Raw genomic sequence first — 22,604 nt, forward strand, 5'->3', positions numbered from 1 at the left:
AAAAATTCATGTATCAGACACATCCTGTTAGAAACACAAATAACACATATAATTAATGTGGTACTGAACAATTCACTATTATATTGTCACCAGTAGCAAGTGGCCATAGTTATTTACATGCTACATGTTCGTGTACTTAAACTGGCCTAGATTTTGGTCAGCTGGAGAAAGCTATCACCTTCCCGAGGCTACCCATTGGGAAATGAAAATGTGAACAAATTAAAATGTTTAATAAACATCTTTGCGAGTTGCTCCATCTTTAATTAACTTGATGGACAGATATCTGTGGTTTCAAATGATTGAACATTTAATTTGCATTTATGTGGCCAGTGGTAGTGATTGTAAGCATAAACTTATTTCCTGCAAAAAGGAAACTTTCACAGCAGAATTGTTGTTGTTGTTGTTGTGGGGTTTAACGCCATTTTTCAGCACATGATAGGCTATACATGGTGGCCAGTATTAATGGTGGAGGAAGAACCCGGGCAAACCCCGGAAAGAACCACCGACCCTCGAGAAGCTACTGGCAAGCTTTCTCACATACCACATTTGCCGAATCCTAGACTCGAACCCACGTGGACAGAGGTGAGATGTCAGTGATCCATAACGGAGAGCGCTTTAGACCATCGGCCACTCAGGGCCCCTCACAGCAGAATAAACATGTTACAGACACATTGGAAAATGCAACAATCCATTTCTTTCATTTAAATTGGTGCTGAATTCCTGTGATGAATGGTTCTATCTTTTAATGAAGATTGTAGTTGGCTTTCTTTGATGAAGGGAGCATGTGTTATTGAAGTCACTACTAATGGATAGCTTTGGAGGACCAAACAAATGCCCATTTCTTATCGCAGTGGCAACATCAAATAATTGTAGAACTTTGATACAGATTTTTTTACATTTCATTTGCTTAGTATTTTGAAGGTAATCAGTTTTCTTTGAAGTTTCAGCAAAACTGTTTTTCCTTCATACATTAAAAAATGGAATTAGTCATCATTTGGACAATTGTAGCAGTTACTGTTCCTGCCTTCAAAGGTTGGTTGATTGTAACTAGTCCCTGTAGCATAACTGTTGGAGTGTATCATGGCATACAGGACTGAAGCCAGATGTTTTCATAAGTAGATTATGATATAACAATGCACTGTTTGTCAATATGAACAAAGAATTTGTTTATGTAACAATAGATAAATTCCAGTACATTTTCTGTCAAGTTTACCGCTTCTTTTCATGGTGCCTCTGAATTTCTCAACTCCCAACCCAAGACACAAGTTTAAACAGCCAACAATATCACACAAAAATATTGATAGATGGTATGTTTTGTTGCCAGTAAGGAAAACATATTACAATTTGCAGCATTGGTCAAGTCCAGCACGATCCCTTGAAACTTTTTACAAGTTATTTTTTTGTACTTTTAGAAAGAAATAAATCTTTTTTGTGTACGGGAAAAATACATGTTTATGAAATTTCAGGATCAATGTCATGATTATCTTATATTAGAATTCATACTTGACCTCACTCCCAAAACTCTATACATGTTATTTTTCATACTTTTAAGAAAGAAGATAAACTTTCGTGTATGAGAAAAATACATGTATATAAAATTTCAGGAGTCATACCATGATTGTGTTATATCTGAATTCATGTTTTAATGGAGCATGCTATAGTGTTGTCACTGTTCTTCTCATCCAGTTTCTGTTAAACTTGATCAATGTGTTTATATTATCAGTATCTTGGATGACTTAGTTATGAGCTAGAACAATACATATTAATTATGCCTTTATGATGAGTAAGAATTTTTATCAGGAAATAGGTGAAATGGATGAGGCAACTTAATACACTGTATCAACTTTGGGAGGTAGTTTATATAGGTTGTGTTCTTACAATACTCCATAAGCATGCTTAGTATAATGGTAAGTTGTTTAGTTCTGTAAGTCAGGTGAGTAGTATGAGACACACTTTGGCCTCTTGTTTCAAAGGATGCTAATCCATCATCACTAAAAAAGACAAAAAATCTGCAAGTAACTTCTCAAAAACCACTATGCTGGTTTTGTAGACATTTTATATTTCGGACAGTATTATCTTTGTGACATATTCAAGTCATAATAAAGTTTTTAGTAAAGATTAATATAAGATTTACCAATAAAATAAATTTTTCATTTAAAGAAATCACAGATTTACCACTATTCTACCATAAAACAAGGGCAAATTTGTGATATATGTGTTTAGGTATCAACTTCCAAACATATACATGGCTTGAAAATATATTTTCAAATGTGTTTTGGTGAACATTTTAAAATATCTCATACTTGTTGTTCTGCAGGAGTATGGTATGTGTATGTGAGAAAGAATAAAATTACAACTGTCTAAATAATTGTTGTCATTCCTTTAAAAAGAAAACCTGATAGAAAAGAAACTTTTGTTCTTATATGTGCAGTAACTTGTGTAAGTTTGTATTCTTGGTAGAATTGAAAGAATGGTTCGCTTGCGTATATTACCAGTGGTGTCATGTAAGTTTGTATTCTTGGTAGAATTGAAAGAAGGGTTCACTTGTGTATATTACCAGTGGTGTCATATGAGTTTGTATTCTTTGTAGAATTGAATAAAGGGTTTGCTTTTGTATATTACCAGTGGCGTCATTAGGTGCCAGGGTCCAGAGATTTACCCCATCAACTTTGCCACTAGCACTCACCTATATTCAGTTAATCAATAAATGTTTCAGAGGTTTAAAAAAATTTAAAACCCCTCCTAGTTTTGTTGAAAACCCTTGTACTTGTAAAATTTATGAACATTCTGTATAAACCAAGATCTGCCATCACATAGTGCCACAATTTGCTTATGATTTTAAGTGAACCTGCCATCACATAGTGCTATGCTGGTCTTTTGATTTTAAGTGAACCAAGATCTGCCATCACGTAGTGCTATGTTGTTCTTAGGATTTTAAGTGAACCTGCGATCACATAGTGCCATGATTTTCTTAGGATTTTAAGTGAACCTGCCATCACATAGTGCCATGCTGTTCTTTTGATTTTAAGTGAACCTGCCATCACATGTGGCCATGCTGTTCATATGATTTTAAGTGAACCTGCCATGACACGTGGCCATGCTGTTCTTTTGATTTTAAGTGTACCTGCCATGACATGTGGCCATGCTGTTCTTCTGATTTTAAGTGAACCTGCCATCACATGTGGTCATGCTGTTCTTTTGATTTTAAGTGAACCTGCCATCACATGTGGTCATGCTGTTCTTTTGATTTTAAGTGAACCTGCCATCACATAGTGCCATGCTGTTCTTATGATTTTAAGTGAACCTGCCATCACATGTGGCCATGCTGTTCTTTTGATTTTAAGTGAACCTGCCATGACATGTGGCCATGCTGTTCTTTTGATTTTAAGTGAACCTGCCATCACACAGTGTCATGCTGTTCTTATGATTTTAAGTGAATCAAGATCTGCCTTTACATATTACCTTGCTGTTCTTATAGTTATGATTTTAAGTGAACCACACATCTGCTGATTTGCCACTAGATCGTACAACATAAGGGCTGTGTCTGTGGTCTGGGTAGATTATACAACAGTAGATGATTTGTGTCAGTGGTGTAGGTAGATTGTACAACAGCGGATCTGTGTCTATGGTTTAGGTAGATTGTACAATAGCAGATCTGTGCCGATGCTGTAGGTAGATTCTACAGCAGCAGATTGTGTCTGTGGTGTAGGTAGATTGTACAACAGCAGATTGTGTCTATGCTATAGGTAGATTGTACAACAGCAGATTGTGTCTGTGATGTAGATAGATTTTACAACAGCAGATTGTGTCTGTGATGTAGGTAGATTTTACAACAGACTGTCTGTGGTGTAGGTAGGTTGTACAACAGCAGATTTTGTCTTTGCTGTAGTTATATTGTACAACAGCAGATCTGTGTCTGTGGTGTGTGTAGATTGTACAACAGCAGATATCTGTATGGTGTGTGTAGATTGTACAACAGCAAATCTGTGTCTATGGTAGTAGTAGTTAGATCGGCGTGTATTATAATGTGTGGGTAAATGCAGTACTAGTTGTTTTACAAAATGACTCGTACCATATATAAAAGTCATTATTGATAAAAGTATCAACGTTTTCATTCTTTTTGTTTATGACAGATTTATCAAAATCATTGCTTGACATATGATATTTAGATTTATTTTCATTTATATTGCTTGTAGCTGCTTTGATTATTTGAATTATTACAAGAAATTTATACATGAACACAGTCATGATATCATATTTGCATCATCATCCAAGCTATTATATCACAGCCTGAGGTGACCTTTATGCTTGGAAGTACTCAAATAAAAACATTTCTTTTTATCAGGTAAAGAAAAAGCCAGTAGTGATGCTGAGAATGAGAAATCCGCAGAAACAACAAAGTCTAAAGCCAAGGGTAAAGACAGTTCACTGACAAAAGAAAACACAGAATCTGTGAAAGCAGAAAGTATGATCTCATAGAAACTATATTTTGTATTGTAGTTCTAATGTTCATGAGACAATGAGTTACATTATGTAACAAGATTATAATATTAAGATTAGTCCTTATGTCACAGATGTGTATATCAGCTGTCATTGACCTGACTATTAAGGATAGTCTTTATGTCACGGGATATATTTTTCAGCTGTCCAGTTAAAAACAATATTTGAATAAGTGGTTGCATTTATCTTGTACAGTTTAGTGCACACACACACACACACACACACACTAAAAGACCTCTGATGCAACCACCAACAGACTTTTAAAAAGTGTGTGTATTTCTGGGATTCAGCATTTAGAATGTAGAGATATGTGTAGATTGATAGATGGATGTTTTTGGTGTTGGATAACATCATATTAGATAGCCATGCATGCCAACAGCTGGAGAGATAGATTAATTGGTCAAGAGAAATATTGATAAAATATCTCTACTGTAAGTTACATTTGTCTAATTGTAACAGCAATGAATATATTTCGTACATTTTGTTTTATACTTGCTGTTGCATTGACAATTGATATTGGGTTGATTTCTGATTGCATACAAGATTCACTAACTTGGCTCATTGCATATTAAAAGACCCAAATGAGACATAAACCATGGGCACATGTTGAATGATATGAGTGATTGCTTTCATTTGCTTTCTCACAAGTGATCATGTGGTATTGTTCATTTAATAATACGTTCACGATCAATTGAATGCCTTTAATGGACAGTTTTGCAGGGTAGAAAAGCACTGACATCTTCAAAACACATGGAAATTAATGCTTATAATCTATAATGGAAGGCTGGTCCTAGTTCTAGGGTTGCAAAACACAGGAACACTGAAGGAAACAGTCAGTTCATTTAATTTTTTTTTATTATAGGAGTGTGGTCATCAGGTGGGGTTTAACTGTATATATATGTGCACGTGTGTGTGTTTTATTAATTCTTATCATTTGAAAATGTCTCATACTGATAGGTCTGTAAATATATGGTATGCAAATAGCAGATGTGAGATTGAATTAAAAATTATATAGAATTATTGTTTTTGCCCAGGATACAATTTTGAACAGAATATTTTCTGTGCTAAATTTGATTAAAAATTAAATTAAATTTGGTGTACAGCAAGTGTTGCAGAAAATGCAGGACACTGTGGTGATCTTATGAGCTATTACATTTACTTGTACTGTATCAAGTAGACCTTTCACTCGACATCGTGCACAACCGTGTTGAAAAACAGACTACACTATAAGCTAGGGTGTGTTAGTTACTGAGTGACCTCAAAAAAAGGTGGTACCATCCCCACAGGATGTCAAGAAAACTGGGTGGGTGGGTAAATAAGCTTTTAATGGCTGAATACTTCTTTTATAATTGCATTGGGATTAATTGTCAATAAAGACCTTTTCTAATGAAGTTTTAAAAAAAATGTAAATAACCATTACTTTCAAGATAGCCAACCTCTGAAAGATCATTAACAGCATTATTCCAGCTGTTCCAACAAGCATCACACATATACATTTATGATGATTACACTGTAACCAAATTAAAGGATAGACTAAAACACGAATATCACTTGACAGAATCTTATTTCATTGGTATTTGTTTATCAAAGTGTTGCCACCAGTAGGCAGTAGTGACAATTTCATTGATCATAATTTCATTGAATACTGCAAAGGTTGTTTGGAAAGAAAATTTAACACATTATGTGACTTTTTATTAAAATTAGAGAATTTCATAACATTGATTCAGATTTACAGGTACTAAGCATTGTTTTCACTGATAAAACAAGCGATACATGGAGGTTTGATTTACAAATTTTGAAAGTGATTTTCTTCATGTCATGAAATGGAGGCCAATATGGGGGATATTATCTGGTTAAAATAATGGGAACTACACCTGGCCACTTGTTATACACAGGTTCACAAGCTATCCAGATGAGAGTTATCTAGGGAGTGGTGTATGAGGTAATGTTTCATGGATGGACAGTTGCTTATTGTATTTATTTAATAACTGAACACCATATTCACTTACAATGCTGTCAGGCATTTCTGTGCACCTAAGGTTTCCGTCTCCAATATTGAAGCAAAGCGCTTACCGAATTCGACCGATTGATGAAAATAAAATACTGCTGTGCTTACCATTTGAAAAGAGGCAATTGTCACCAGAATATTCTGTTCAAAATAATATTAATTTTGAACACACGGGATACCACCCCTGTGTTTTCATGACTTGCGATATGTCAGCCTAATCTGTGCACAGCTTTGAAAAGATGTAATGTTTATCCATCAGGCTAGAGAATTGAAATATATTACATTGGACTGTTTCTGTCAACAGTTCAGTCAAGTAATTAGGTCAGGTTTATAGCTAGTTTTACAAAATTTAACATAACAATGCCAATAAATGGCAAGAGATATTAAGCAAACTAAACCGATCTTGTAACAAAATTAGTAAAGTTCAACATTTTATAAAAAATAAGCTATTATGTGGAAGAGAAACAATAATGAATAGGATGTAATGTGTTTTCAACGTCTTGTTTATGGGGAAGAATTACTAAAGAATTTAGGAACAGACTATACTCCGGGGAATTTCTTGAGAATGCTGTTCTAGTGGCAAGTTGACACATTGGGTAGCGGACCAAATTGTACATGTGGGACAACTTCTTGCAAAATTGGAAACTTGAATTAAGATGCAGAATTTTTTAAGGTATACATTTCCATCTTTTATATAATGTATTTATTTGTATAATTCTAAAAGATACATATTAAATAGGATTTTCTGGGTTACAGGTTCAAGGTCATGGAGTGGGTCTTCATGTTGACATTTAGAAATCACATTTTCTTATGCATTTCAAGTGAAAATGTGGGATACTTCTATACAGTTTGCGAATACCACTTTTCTTAATTAAAGTATGATTGTTCTTTCTTGATACAAAATGGATTTTTGACCCAAAATAACACATGATCCAGTGTTTACAGAAATGACATATTGTTGCGCAGAATTACCTGATGCGCAGAATTGGCCGACATGGTGGTATATATAACCTGTGGAAAGGTGTAAAGATTGTATACCTAAATGTGCCATCACACTGTGCCCCAGCAGTTGTTTCTACTTACAGATTTGTTTCTATATTATTCATCATGATCTGCAGGCACATTATATGACAGCAGGTCAGGGTCTCTCTGCTTGACACATTTATGTATATGTTATCATGAGAGAATAAATTGGTTTTACTTAATGGCACTATTGCCTTTTATCAGATAAAGAAGAGATTAGCAGTGATGTGGAGATGAAGGAAACAAAATCAGGAATTGAATCCAAACTCAAGACTAAAGGTGCTTTTGCAGGGAAAGAAAAAGTCAAAGCTTCTGAATCAGAAGGTATGATCATGTAGAAAATACTGTCAAGTCTGTGTATAAAGACCACTTAAAGGATTATTTGGAATTGGTAACATTATCTTATTATGAATGGGACCTTTGAAATTTGGTCTGTATACATAGTTTCTACATACAGGTAAAAAGTGCTTTTGTCTGAAAGGGACCATTGGAACTTGCTTTTCATACACTGGTGGTCTTGATATGATATGGAGATGATCACTAGAGCAGATATGACTATATATTTTTAATCTAGTTTGGAACTTCAGGACTCATCCCAACAGGGTTTTGAGGAGATAGATTTGAATAGATCTAAGGAAACATTGTCATAAGTGAGGTGTTATGAATGAAATACTTACTGATATCTACTCAGAAAAATATATTCTTTTATTATATGTATTTGAAGGCTGGAAATGTCAATTTGCTTGAATTTTAACCTATCTTCTTTGAATGCATTCCCAATCACGTTAACATTAGGAATATAAGCCAGATACCTCCCAAATACAGTCCTGGTAAAAGACAAACATTCATTTTTTCTGTCCTTATCATATAGGCACAGGTCAGTAACTGTTGTCTGTTTTTAAGCTTCACTTCCAAGCACAAAGAATGTATGGAATAAGCTTACCATTAATCAAAGCCTTTATGTCTGAAATTCAGGCCATCCATTAATACTTTGGATACATTTAGGCCCATATTAATTCATAAACAGTTAGTATACATTTTCTGTCTTTAGTTCACTCACTCTGTTTATAATGGAAGTTAATTAGGAGATTATTTAATGAATTATTAACACATTGCTAATATATCTATTGTGTCAGTATGTTATCATTTTAGAATCATGTCTTCTAAACTGCAGTAAATGCAGGAAATACAAACAAGGGAAGACAAGCATGTTTTGTGACTGGCATGTACAAAATATACCTCCTCTGTACAATTTGTGGTCCAAGGACACCTGTCAGCCATTCTGCAAAATCTAGCAAAATCCAAAAGAGAAGAGGGGAAAACCATGCAAGACAAGTATTGATGTACTAATTATACATCTGATTACAGAATCACTTGTGAGTCTGGTGAGGGATGTTACAGGGTATCCACCATCACCACCTAAAATCAGAAGGATGCCACCTTCCACAACTTTGACATCAGCAGATTTTGGGCAAACAAATGCAGATATCCTGCACTTGCAGTTAGATATGCCTGCCATTGAGCAACATATGCATTTACTAGTACAGGGAAAGGCAGTGCAGTTCCTGACTTAAGGCCAAATTTTACCTCTTGTTCCATTTTTTGCAGATAATTTGTATTCAATGGAGGATTGTTCCTCTATATGGGGGGCAACCTAATTTGTGTAAGTCCCTCTGCAGGTCTGAGCCTGGCCTTTGGGACTGTAAGCAGGCTGCATGTTATCTTTTTTTGATTCACTGGACCCAGTATGAAGTACCATCTGTCTTAATGATAGATCCGACTATTTAGCCAGACATGAAGGTGGGCAGTCTTAGTGTGATATTTGTTCACATAGCCAAGCTGACAGTTACACACACAGATTGGGATTGGGACAGTAGTGGAAAATCCTTCCATCCTGCTCTGTTTCTGGCATGACCAATACTGAAGCCAACCAGGCCAGCTTCTGCATGTCCAACAACTTTGCTGACCATTCTCCCGGCTAACCTGTCATCTGACCAGGTGTGACAAAATAATCCCAGCAGAGCCAGCTTTTTCATATTTTCAGTACCAAACAGAGGGGCGTTAACAGTGGTTTTTTTAATAGGAACAATGGCTTTTCATCAGTGTTACTTCAGGGTATCCCAGAGTGGCTTAGTGGTCTAAAGCACTCATGATTATGGATCAGTGCCATCTCACATCTGTCTGCATGGGTTCGAGTCGTAGGCTCGGCTAACATGGGTTCACGAGAAAGCTTGCCAGTAGCTTCTTGTGGGTCGCTGGTTCTTCCTCCACCAGTTATACTGTTGTTGAACTCATACAGTCTGTTTACAACAGAATATGGATTTCAGTGGGAGAGTTTTTGCAACTCCTCAGATTACTTAGTGCAGAAGTGGATCTGATTACATTGGGTTGCCGTTAAATATGCCCTCATAGGTGACATTGCTGTCCCACTTTTTGAGTCCACTTGACCAGAAGGTCAGTATCACTAAGTATGGTCATTCCTGTGTCAGAGGCACAGCTATGGTTATCACATGAGAGAAATTTCCCATGAGAAACCACAACTGGACATAATGATATGGTTGGGGAGACCACATGCTGCCTGGCTTTGAGATGGGAATGTCAACCAGGTGAATGGCTTCCTCACATCAACCTTCTAGAAACCTTTCAGCAATGAAGGACAGACCTGTGGAAGTCAGTTCTGTTTATGACAGACAACTCTGTACTATTGACTTACCTCCTCAAACATGGGCACCAAATCGCTAGTCCTGTGCATGCTGGTTTGGCAGTTTCTTCATAGTGTTACCAACTTCAGACTGACATGTGAAGACAGTTTCCCAACAGACTCAATGTTCTGTCCTGGTAGGATCAGGTTATTCATACAGAATGATCCCCTTAGTTGTTGGGTTTTCATCAGATTTGTGTGGATTGGGGGCATAGAGAGGATGATCGACCTGTTTGCCACAAGGTGGAACTACATGCTGCCAACTTTTATCTTACTGATCCTGGTCCCAGAAGCTTGGGCAGTGCATGTTATGTCAGTCAGTTGCGATGGGTTATGGACCTTTGCTTACCCCCTTCCCCCGTCTTAGTACTGAAATAAATACAGAAAATACACAGAATTACAAGATTATTCTGATAACCCCTCTGAAATGGGCCAATTCCTGGGTCAGTGAACTACTTGAGCTAGTGATAGACTACCTAGGAAGATTACAGCCAAGTGGAATCTTCTCTAACCACCAAGATCAGAGGTATATCATCCCTGCCCAGAACATCTCCTCCTTCACATCTGACTCTTGTCAGGACAGTCTTTCAAGAAAAAGAATTCAGATTGATTGTGTATTTTTGCCTACGTGATGTTAACAGAGAAGACGAATTTTCATCTTTTAGTCTGGCTGGATTCAGGAGATGGCAGGTTTATATTCCAGATGTGATCAGATAAGTATTCTCAGAGAAACATAATTTGCTTTTTATCGGTATCAATGCAGTTACCATGGTAGTTACAGAAGCTGAATTACTACTACTATCAATGAAAAGAAGTTCAGAAATATTTTAATATTTTAGGGCAGTAACTGTGTATGAAAGTTTCTCCTACATCTAATTCTTTAAACAGTGTATTTTATTTAATTAGTTGCTGTTTTAATTCAAAAACTAAAAAGAGTAATTTATGTTAACTCATTTCATGGATATCATGTACATTGTTGGTGTGAGTGTAGCATCACAGAATGGTTGGTTCCAACAACCTTCAGTGTGTTAAACCAGAGATTTTAGTCATTGTAAGTTTACATGTTATGACTAGCATTTTTCACTCACCTGGCCATAAGACCAACTGAGTTTATGGAAAGGTCCTTCATAAACTGTCATCCCTTTGCAGTTGTTATTTACAGCTTCTTGAAAGTGCATGACCAGTCCACAAATTATTTTACAGAGAGCAAGGCCTTTTGAATTTTAACTCACCTGGCCAGTATGCCATTATTGTGTTGTGTTGATTGCCTGTCATCCATCAGCATTTGCTTGGTATAACAATGGTAGCCACATTTTCTGGTTTTGATCTTATTTTGGCCACACTTGGAATAGAGGTTTATATCATCAAGATCTAAGTCAGACAAGTTCAGAAAGAAATCACAGATTTACCATTATTCTACCATAAATTTGTGATATATGTGTTTAGATATCAACTTCCAAACATATACACGGCTTGAAAATATATTTTCAAATGTGTTTGGGTGAACATTTTAAAATATCTCATACTTGTTGTTCTGCATGAGTATGGTATGTGAGAAAGAATAAAATTACAACTGTCTAAACAATTGTTGTCATTCCTTAAAAAAGAAAACCTGGTAGAAAAGAAACTTTCATTATTATATGTGCAGTAACTTGTGTAAGTTTGTATCCTTGGTAGAATTGAAAGAAGGGTTCGCTTGTGTATATTACCAGTGGTGTCATGTAAGTTTGTATTCTTTGTAGAATTGAATAAAGGGTTTGCTTTTGTATATTACCAGTGGCGTCATTAGGTGCCAGGGTCCAGAGATTTACCCCAGCAACTTTGCCACTAGCACTCACCTATATTCAATTAATCAATAAATGTTTCTGAAGTTTAAAAAAAAATTAAAACCCCTCCTAATTTTGTTGAAAACCCTTGTACTTGTAAAATTTATGAACATTCTGTATAAACCAAGATCTGCCATCACATAGTGCCATGCTGTGCTTATGACTTTAAGTGAACCTGCCATCACATAGTGCCATGATTTTCTTATGATTTTGAAGTGAACCTGCCATCACATAGTGCTATGCTGTTCTTAGGATATTAAGTGAACCAAGATCTGCCATCACATAGTGCCATGATTTTCTTATGATTTTAATTGAACCTGCTATCACATACAGTAGTCCCCCTCTTATAAGGCCACCCCTAATGCAGCAGGGAAGTGGCCTTATAATGTGGATGGCCTTTCTAGAGGGGGATGACAAATGCGAATAGTAAATACATATGAAAAAAGTCACAAGTACATTTAATTTTAAATATTTAATATTTTAATTAAAAAATCACATGCATGATGTGAAATAAATGTGAAACAAACTTTGTCATCATTTGCAAAAGAATGCTATGAATAACCATTGATACAGTTTTAAAACTGTCTTCTTCATTATGTTACACTTCACTTCACGTCACTTTGTTGGTAACAGTCTAAAAAACAAACCAGTCTCATCACATTAAAAATATCCTTGCTGTCATATCCCCTGCATATATCGTTTAGTCTTTTGTTCCAATCTTCGACAACTTCATTAATAACATCAGCTGATTCGCTGCTAATGACAGAACACTTGATATTGTGTCGCACTTGAAATCTGTGCAACCATCCGTTACTTGCGGTAAAGTCGTCAGCTTCGATATGTACAATTAACATCAAGCAGATTTGACCTCACGGCCACTAGGATTCGTAATTTTGACAACTATTGTCAGTAGTAATAGCCACTGATTACCAAAGTGAACAAGCTCAACATCTTACTAAGGGAAGCCATAAAGGCTATTAAACCATTTTCCTGCTGACTTGGGTATTGTACATCGATACTGCCACTTCTCAGCTGTTACTACTGTTCGATAATTGTAATCTTAACAATTATCAGAGTGACTAAACCGGACATCTTATGATAGCACAGCAGTAAGGCTAATTGGATTACATGTACGTACCCTTTTGTATGGATTAAAATTTGAGTCTTTCTCGGTTTTTATGTAATAAATTTGGCTTCTTGTGAGGCGTAAATGATATAATATTAATCTTAGTGGTAAATGTACTTTACTCAACACTTCTTTCAGTAACGAAAACCTGACATCAGGAAACAGAAATCGGATTACTTAACACACAGTATGAATACAATACTGGTTCTGGATACATATTCAAATAAAATGTGGCCGCTTGTGAGGGGTAAATTTTATGATTTTGCACTAATATGCTGGCCACTGGTCGCGTTAGCTGGGTGGCCTTTCGTGAGGGGTACTTTTGAACACAAACTCGTCGGTGCCAACGGATTCTGGCCGTACGGAGTGGGTGGCCGCTGGTCAGGGGGGCCGTTCAAGAGGGGGATTACTGTAGTGCCATGATGTTCTTATGATTTTAAGTGAACCTGCCATCACATAGTGCCATATTTTCTTATGATTTTAAGTGAACCTGCCATCACATAGTGCCATGATTTTCTTCTGATTTTAATTGAACCTGCTATCACATAATGCCATGCTGTTCTTATGGTTTTAAGTGAACCTGCCATCACATAGTGCCATGATTTTCTTATGATTTTAAGTGAACCTGCCATCACATAGTGTCATGATTTTCTTCTGATTTTAATTGAACCTGCTATCACATAGTGCCATGCTGTTCTTATGGTTTTAAGTGAACCTGCCATCACATAGTGCCATGATTTTCTTATGATTTTAATTGAACCTGCCATCACATAGTGCCATGATTTTCTTCTGATTTTAATTGAACCTGCTATCACATAGTGCCATGCTGTTCTTATGGTTTTAAGTGAACCTGCCATCACATAGTGCCATGATTTTCTTATGATTTTAAGTGAACCTGCCATCACATAGTACTATGCTGTTCTTAGGATTTTAAGTGAACCAAGATCTGCCATCACATAGTGCCATGATTTTCTTATGATTTTAATTGAACCTGCCATCACATAGTGCCATGATTTTCTTATGATTTTAAGTGAACTTGCCATCACATAGTGCCATGCTGTTCTTATGATTTTAAGTGAACCTGCTATCACATAGTGCCATGATTTTCTTATGATTTTAAGTGAACCTGCCATCACATAGTGCCATGTTGTTCTTATGATTTTAAGTGAACCTGCCATCACATAGTGCCATGCTGTTCTTATGATTTTAATTGAACCTGCCATCAAATAGTGCCATGATGTTCTTAGGATTTTAATTGAACCTGCCATCAAATAGTGCCATGATGTTCTTAGGATTTTAAGTGAACCTGCCATCACATAGTGCCATGCTGTTCTTATGATTTTAAGTGAATCAAGATCTGCCATCACATAGTGCTATGCTGTTCTTAGGATTTTAAGTGAACCTGCCATCACATGTGGATATGCTGTTCTTTTGATTTTAAATGAACCTGCCATCAAATAGTGCCATGATGTTCTTATGATTTTAAGTCAACCTCCTATCACACAGTGTCATGCTGTTCTTTTGATTTTAAGTGAACCAAGATCTGCCTTTACATATTACCATGCTGTTCGTATAGATATGATTTTAAGTGAACCACACAGCTGCTGATTGTGTCAATGGTGTGGGTAGATTGTACAACAGCAGATCTGTGTCTATGGTAGTAGTAGTTAGATCGGTGTGTATTATAATGTGTGGGTAAATGCAGTACAATTCGTTTTACAAAATGACTTGTACCATATATAAAAGTCATTATTGATAAAAGTATCAACGTTTTCATTCTTTTTGTTTGTGACAGATTTATCAAAATCATTGCTTGATGTATATTTTGATTTATTTTCATTTATATTGCTTGTAGCAGCTTTGATTATTTGAATTTTTACAAGAAATTTATAAATGAATACAATTATGATATCATATTTGCATCATCATCTAAGTTATTATATCACAGCCTGAGGTGACCTTTATGCTTGGAAGTACTCAAATAAAAACATTTCTTTTTATCAGGTAAAGAAAAGACTAGTAGTGATGCCGATAATGAGAAATCCGCAGAAACAACAAAGTCTAAAACCAAAGGTAAAGACAGTTCCCTGACAAAAGAAAACACAGAATCTCTGAAAGCAGAAAGTATGATCACATAGGAACTATATTTTGTATTGTAGTTCTGATGTTCATGAGACAATGAGTTACATTATGTAACAAGATTATAATATTAAGATTAGTCCTTATGTCACAGATGTGTGTATCAGTTGTCATAGAGCTGAATATTAAGGATAGTCTTTATGTCATGGATATATTTTTCAGCTGTCCAGTTAAAAACAATATTTGAATAAGTGGTTGCATTTATCTTGTACAGTTTAGTGCACACACACACACACACACACACACACACACATTAAAAGACCTCTGATGCAACCATCAACAGACTTTCAAAAAGTGTGTGTATTTCTGGAATTCAGCATTTAGAATGTAGAGATATGTATAGGTTGATGGATGGATGTTTTTGGTGTTGGATAACATCATATTAGTTAGCCATGCATGCCAACAGTTGGAGAGATAGATTGGTCAAGAGAATATTGATAAAATAGCTCTACTGTAAGTTAAATTTGTCTAATCAAAACAGGAATGAATATATTTCATACATTGTGTTTAATACTTACTGTTGCATTGACAATAGACATTTGGGTTGATTTCTAATTGCATACAAGATTCGATAACTTGTCTGTTGCATTGACATTTGATATTTGGGTTGATTTCTGATTGCATACAAGATTCACTAACTTGGCTCATTGCATTGACAGTTTATATTTCGGTTGATTTCTGATTGCATACAAGATTCACTAACTTGGCTCATTGCGTTGACAATTGATATTTGGGTTGATTTCTGATTGCATACAAGATTCACTAACTTGGCTTATTGCATTGACAATAGACATTTGGGTTGATTTCTGATTGCATACAAGATTCACTAACTTGGCTCATTGCATTGACAATTGATATTTTGGTTGATTTCTGATTGCATACAAGTTTCAATAACTTGTCTGTTGCATTGACAATTGATATTTGGGTTATTTCTGATTGCATACAAGATTCACTAACTTGGCTCATTGCATTGACAGTTTATATTTGGGTTGATTTCTGATTGCATACAAGATTCAATAATTTGTCTGTTGCATTAACAGTTGCTATTTGGGTTGATTTCTGGTTGCATACAAGATTCAATAACTTGTCTGTTGCATTGACAATTGATATTTGGGTTGATTTCTGATTGCATACAAGATTCACTAACTTGGCTCATTGCATTGACAATTGATATTTGGGTTGATTTCTGATTGCGTACAAAATTCACTAGCTTGGCTCATTGCATTGACAATTGATATTTTGGTTGATTTCTGATTGCATACAAGATTCAATAACTTGTCTGTTGCATTGACAATTGATACTTGGGTTGATTTCTGATTGCATACAAGATTCATTAACTTGGCTCATTGCATATTAAAAGACCCAAATGAGACATTAACCATGGGTACATGTTGAATGATATGAGTGATTGCTTTCATATGCTTTCTCACAGGTGATCATGTGGTATTGTTAATTTAATAATATGTTCATGATCAATTGATAAAATTATATACACTGAATAGATTAGGATGCACTTGTGTCAGTGAGGTGAAATAATATTTATATACACCCAGCTGATTAGGATGCACTTGTGTCCATGGGGAGAAATAATATTTATATACTCCCAATAGATCAGGATGCACTTGTGTCAGTGAGGTGAAATAATATATATATACTCCCAATAGATTAGGATGCATTTGTGTCAAGATTAAATAGATGTTTCAAGAAATGATCATTCACGCACATATTTACTACTTCAGAATCATCTGGCAGTTCAGAAGAAAAAGCAAACACTGACCCAAATAAAGAAAAAAGTCTAAAGGTTAAACAGAAGGAAACAGGAAGATCAGGGATGAAGGCAAAAAATTTAGGTTTGTTCACAATGATAACAATTTTATCCAAAAGGTTTGGGTACCAATCTAAGAAATATGTGTTATAGCTGAAAAAAATGACCTGTCTTTTTGACACTGCATTAGAGCAGATATTTGAGCCTAGTCCACAGAGAAAAAGATTCTGGGGTATGCATGCATTGTGCATGCAGGATGCACACAAGATAATTCCTTCAGTCCATGCAAACAGAATAATTCATACCGTTTTTATTTGGCTGAAAGAATGGTTAATCCACTGAGAGGTGAAATGGACAAGTCATTCTAGTGGTCCTATTTATTGAAGGTCAGAGTTTCAGTTTAGATCAAAATTGGGCTAGTTAGGAAAAAAATAATTCTTGCATCCATGTGCCCATTTGTTCATCCATCTGTTATATTTTCATTTCTCCATCAAATACATTCCATGGTCATTACTGTTAGTAACTAAACTCTGCTACCTCTCTCGAATCCAGCCCTCCCAGGAAGATGACAATTTTGTCTTTCCTGTTTGTATAGACAAAAGGAAGAACCTTTCTAGCAGTTTAAGCTTTCACTGCATTACTGTCAACATTGCATTGATTCTTCATACCCAAGGAAATACGTTTGAAGTCTACCCATCCATCTAGAAGTGGGTACAGTATAAATTAATAATATTTTTGCTACATATTGGCATCTTTTTTTCATGTTACGAACAATAACTGTTAATGGGCATTTTTTTCCTTCATTACATTTTTTTTACTAGATTAATAAAGGAGATAAGAACAAGGTGTTTTCTTAAATACTGTATATATTTGATTCTAAGTTGACTCGACTATCAGTCCCCCCCCCACAATTTTAGGGCTACAAACAGCCAATTTCTTCTGGATGCATGGATAGATGGATAAGACAAATGAAGACAAAATCAGTGCACATACTGTTATACTATTGAGTGGAATATTTCACAAATCAACAACTTTTTTTTCTCCTAATTAAATCCACTATACTTAACATGATCCATTATACTTGACATTTTAAATCCATTTATATGATGAAACCATAAATTCAATTATAGGTTACATACTGGTGTAAAATAGTAGTTCAGAATGATCCAATTCACAATATCATGTAATATGTTAATTCCATGCATCTTACAAATAAATAGTGAAAGTTAAGTCCACATTTTTGTGATTTACTATCAAATGTCATCTGGTGCAAAGTCTGAGAATTCCTCACTTTTGAAATCCTCCATCATTATCAAGTCATTATAAATTATTATTATGTATTCATCTTGAATATCATCCACTTCATAGGTAATAAAAGGGTTGCTTCAATGATTTTGCCTGAGTAGGCAGCCTATTCAGGCTTTCTTACTGGTATGTTTATGCCATATATTTTATATAATAACATCCACCTCATAGTCTTTGAAAGCAGGGCTTCTTTCATTATCTGTATAGCTGCCATATGGGCCTATTATTCCTGATAACACAGTGTAGTGTACTACTCCAGTAACATCCACTCCTTGGGTTCATGCAGGACATGTGACTGGCGACACCTGTATAACAATGTCTGCTCTAATTCTCAATACAGATTTTGACCATGGGCAGGACAATGTGCAAACAATATAAACAGTGGAAAGGTGTTTATGAAAACAAATGTACATATCTTACATGTGTTGGTTGTCGTATGTTACGTGTTTAGGCTCAAATAAACAGTAAAAAAAGAATGAGTGAATAAAAACAAGCTTTGAAAAATTTAACAAATAATTTATTTCCCTCGAAAAACACTGTAAAAATTGAAAAACTAAGAACTTACGGTTTTAAGAATCAAATCCAAAAATAATCCAAGAATAATCCACAAATTAAATTTTAGAAGTTCTAGTAATGAAATGTTCTAATGAATTCAAGTTCGAGTCCCAATGAAAAAATCCAAAATGGAAGGTGATGAGATATACTGTAGTCAGTATAGAGCTGATGTGTATAGTCCTTCGTGAACCAAAGAAAATATTCCGGAGTTTGAATTCTGAATAAAGTTTAAATAAAGTCTTCGTCCAAGAATTCTGTATGAGCACTCAAATATTTCCAGGAAAAAGAATTATCCATTAGAATCCAAATAATCTGAATATAAATTAAATTGTAACTCCAGCTGACACAACAGACACTTTCCATTGTAAAGAAAAAACCCAGACTGACCAAATATCTCCATAAACAAAGATTATACAGTAACTTGAAACACAAAACAGATTGCCAGATGAGGGTCAACTCTCCAGACTTTTCGAGAAGTATTTACATCTTAAAGCATGTAGTCCCAGTATGACCTTGACAAAATTCAATCAATTTTTACTCTAAGAATAAGATAAAAATAAAAAGTTGTTTACTTCTCTCACTGATTTGTAAATCAAGGTCGGGCACTAGGTCAGCTTTAGGTGTTTACAACCGAAGAGTCATGGTCAGACTTTTTTCTGAAAAAATATCATGTTCCTAGTAAACAAAACTAAATTATTTTGACATGTAATAAAATTAAAAATAAAAAGATTTTAAAACTTACAGACAATTAAATCAAATATAAATTAAATCAAATATATGTAGAAGTTGCCACTCTGGGAACACGTCATATATATAAGGGCTTGTCTAAAAGTCAGTGGGCCTTAGTACTTGGAGCACGATCAAAACAGAAATTGAAAATGCAGAAGTGCACTTTTCAAGATAAGGATGCCATTAATATTCACCTCCATAAGTGAGTTCCTGTTAGATGAGTATCACAATTCATAGGGTCAAAAGAAGAGTTGCAGGAAATCCCTTTCATCAATATCTTCATTCCCAGGTCCACCTTTACAGCCTGAACCTGACAAACCATTTTTTCAGAACCTATAGGTCTGATACCACATGGGTTCAACAGTCAGTTGTCTGTACCAGCTGCATGTAAGTGAGATATGTTTTCTTTGATTGTTTTTGTGGGTCATGATTGCCACTGGATTTGCATGGGAGCCTGTCTCTTGGGTGGCATGGGTACTTAACAATGCTGCACAGCACCTGCTGGTTAGTGTGTAAAAAGCAGTAATAAATCTTGGCAGAAAGAGATGCTTGTGCTGTCCACTTCCAGCTTATTAAAGCAAAGCTAAGATTGGAGCCATTCTCTTCTAACCTCCTTTTCAATGGCCAGGTGGAAGAAAGACATAAAGAAGCCACTAAGAAAACAATTTTACAGTCTTAGAGACTATGGAGATAATTTCATGGGAAATAATCAAAAGAATAGGACACAGATACAAGCAGAATGGTTGCTTCATCCATCAGTTTTAAGTCACATATATATACCCATTGAGTCTATTTACGACAAGGTGGAATGAAAACCTCTCAATAGATTTGGACAGCTTGGATGCATGTGCTTACAAAAAGCAAGGAAACTGGAGTGTTGCCTCATCTTGATTGCTCCCTTAAGGTTTCAAACATTCATGGATAAATGACTTGATAAATTCTAGCAGTGGCAATTTCAGAATTTTTTTCCCTCATCTGCTCAAGCAGCCACAATGGCAGGCTTTTCACCATCAAGAGTTGTTGAACCTGGATATCTGGATCCTATTAAACGAGCTCTCATAAACATTCTCACAACAAGTGTTGGAGAGAATCGCTCAAGCAAGAAGGCCTTCCACATTGAAAGCATATGAGAGGAAATGAAGACTTTTCTCATATTGGTGTGGATGTGAATACAGTTATCCCATTAAGGCATAAGTACCTCAAATAACTGACTTCATATTTTGTCTCATTGAAGAGATTTGGAGCAGTCGTGATAAAGTGCTACCATTCCACAATCTATGACATGCTGCATCATCACAGAAGAGAATATATAAGACAAAACAAAGACCTCTTTGATCTTTTTTCAAAATTTGATTTCACATGCCCAAAGGTGCTGGTTATGTGGAATTTATCATGGGTAACAGGCAAAACTCCATTCACATGCCTCAATCACAATCATGACAAAAATCAGGCATACAAAAACTATACACAATCCTTAATCACAGACAAACATCAAGCACACAAAATAAATTAAATATACATAAACAGTTGAACCAAAACTAGTTCCGATTTGATGGGTCAGTGTCATTGATGGTGGCCACTGCTTTCATAGCCAAGCACCAGTTCCTGCTCTTGAGCAATCAGTCTTTCTGGGTGAAACCTCATTCTAGCCTAGGTCATTAAACTCTAGGTCATCTGGACCTGGTGAGAGCTTTGAAAAGACACCTGAAAAGAACAGAGTTGAAGCATAAAGGGAGATTATGTCTGTTGTAACCACAGAAGAGGGAAGGATGCTATTGTCTTAGAAAAGATGGTTTTTCTGTTTAGCATAAGGAGAATTAACCTGAAATTAAATTAACTTATTATGCATTTCAGCTCATGAAGTCCCAACAAGTCTTGCACTGGAGTGGAACTGTTTCCTAGCTGACATTTTACAAGCCATGGAAGGGAGGTCAGGGTACACTTTCTCTAGCTTCTACTTAGAGATCTTTCATCCCAGAGGGCTCAGTTAGACTAGGTGAAACCTATTGCAGCAGCACAATAAGAATGCAGCATGAAGATTTCTGCTAAATTTGCAGGATTTAAATTTTCCCATTTTCCAAAAAGCTACATCATGGCATCTGTAGTCTATTGTCCAGCTGAGTTCTTAATCTAGATGTCTAGGGGACTGGAGATGGTATATGTCGGATACTAGGAGTGAATGCTCCAGTATTAAATGAGGTCAAATGGGATTTGGCACAGTCCCTATATCAAGAGGAGATCTGTCTGATTGCCTCATGTGGCCAGACAACACTGAGCTTCCATAGCTGAAAAACTTGATCTGGAGGGCTAGATTTCTGATGTAGTGGTTGTAATCCTAAGGTATTATGATCAGGTAAGGATTATTGAATAGAAGAAAACTTGATTGTTCATCCCCTAAGGCTCCCACTGATTGACAATGACTTTCCATCACAACCACTGACCAGCAACCTGCCTGTAGATGCCAGACTCCATTTTCAGCAGGTTTAGATTGACCTTTTCCTACAAAATGAATGGGCAATCTAAGTCGTTTCCTAGGGTATCAGATTTTATTTATCCAGCTCCTGCCTGTTTGTATTCCTGTTCCATGACAGAGGTCCTGTCCAATCCAGAGAAGGCAGAAATTTACTTGCCAAACAAATCGTGGAGCGAGTTTGCAAGGCGCATTCTCCTGTATGCTATTGCAGGCTTTTCTAGTACCCAAAACCAAGGAAAACTCAGGCTGGTCCAACACATCAGATGGTTCAATAGTTAATTAGCCATCCAAAGTTCACAGGACAAGTTTGTGATCAGTCTAGATCTAACCGATGTATATTATTTTGTCCATTTCCACCTGGCTTCATGCAAATTCCTTTTGTTTGGGTTCCAAAGAATTGTTTATCAGTTTTGTTTGCTCCCATTTCATCTCAGCATCAGCCCATGAACATTTA

General features: G+C 35.8%; 1 protein-coding gene across 2 annotated transcripts in view; it reads left to right on the forward strand.

The window, feature by feature from the left end:
* The window catches only part of LOC149805769 (uncharacterized), a 125,757-nt gene that overhangs the window by 80,704 nt on the left and 22,449 nt on the right, over positions 1–22,604 (forward strand). For both annotated transcript variants that reach the window (XM_089950454.1, XM_089950453.1), the window contains exons 11-14: positions 4,346–4,465; positions 7,736–7,855; positions 15,189–15,257; positions 17,063–17,173. In XM_089950454.1, coding sequence (XP_089806580.1) covers positions 4,346–4,465; positions 7,736–7,855; positions 15,189–15,257; positions 17,063–17,173 — 420 coding nt within the window. The remainder of the gene's footprint in view (positions 1–4,345; positions 4,466–7,735; positions 7,856–15,188; positions 15,258–17,062; positions 17,174–22,604) is intronic.

This window comes from Sinohyriopsis cumingii, chromosome 2 (genome assembly GCF_028554795.1).
Source record: "Sinohyriopsis cumingii isolate HCF-2022 chromosome 2, ASM2855479v2, whole genome shotgun sequence".
NCBI classification, from domain to species: domain Eukaryota; kingdom Metazoa; phylum Mollusca; class Bivalvia; order Unionida; family Unionidae; genus Sinohyriopsis; species Sinohyriopsis cumingii.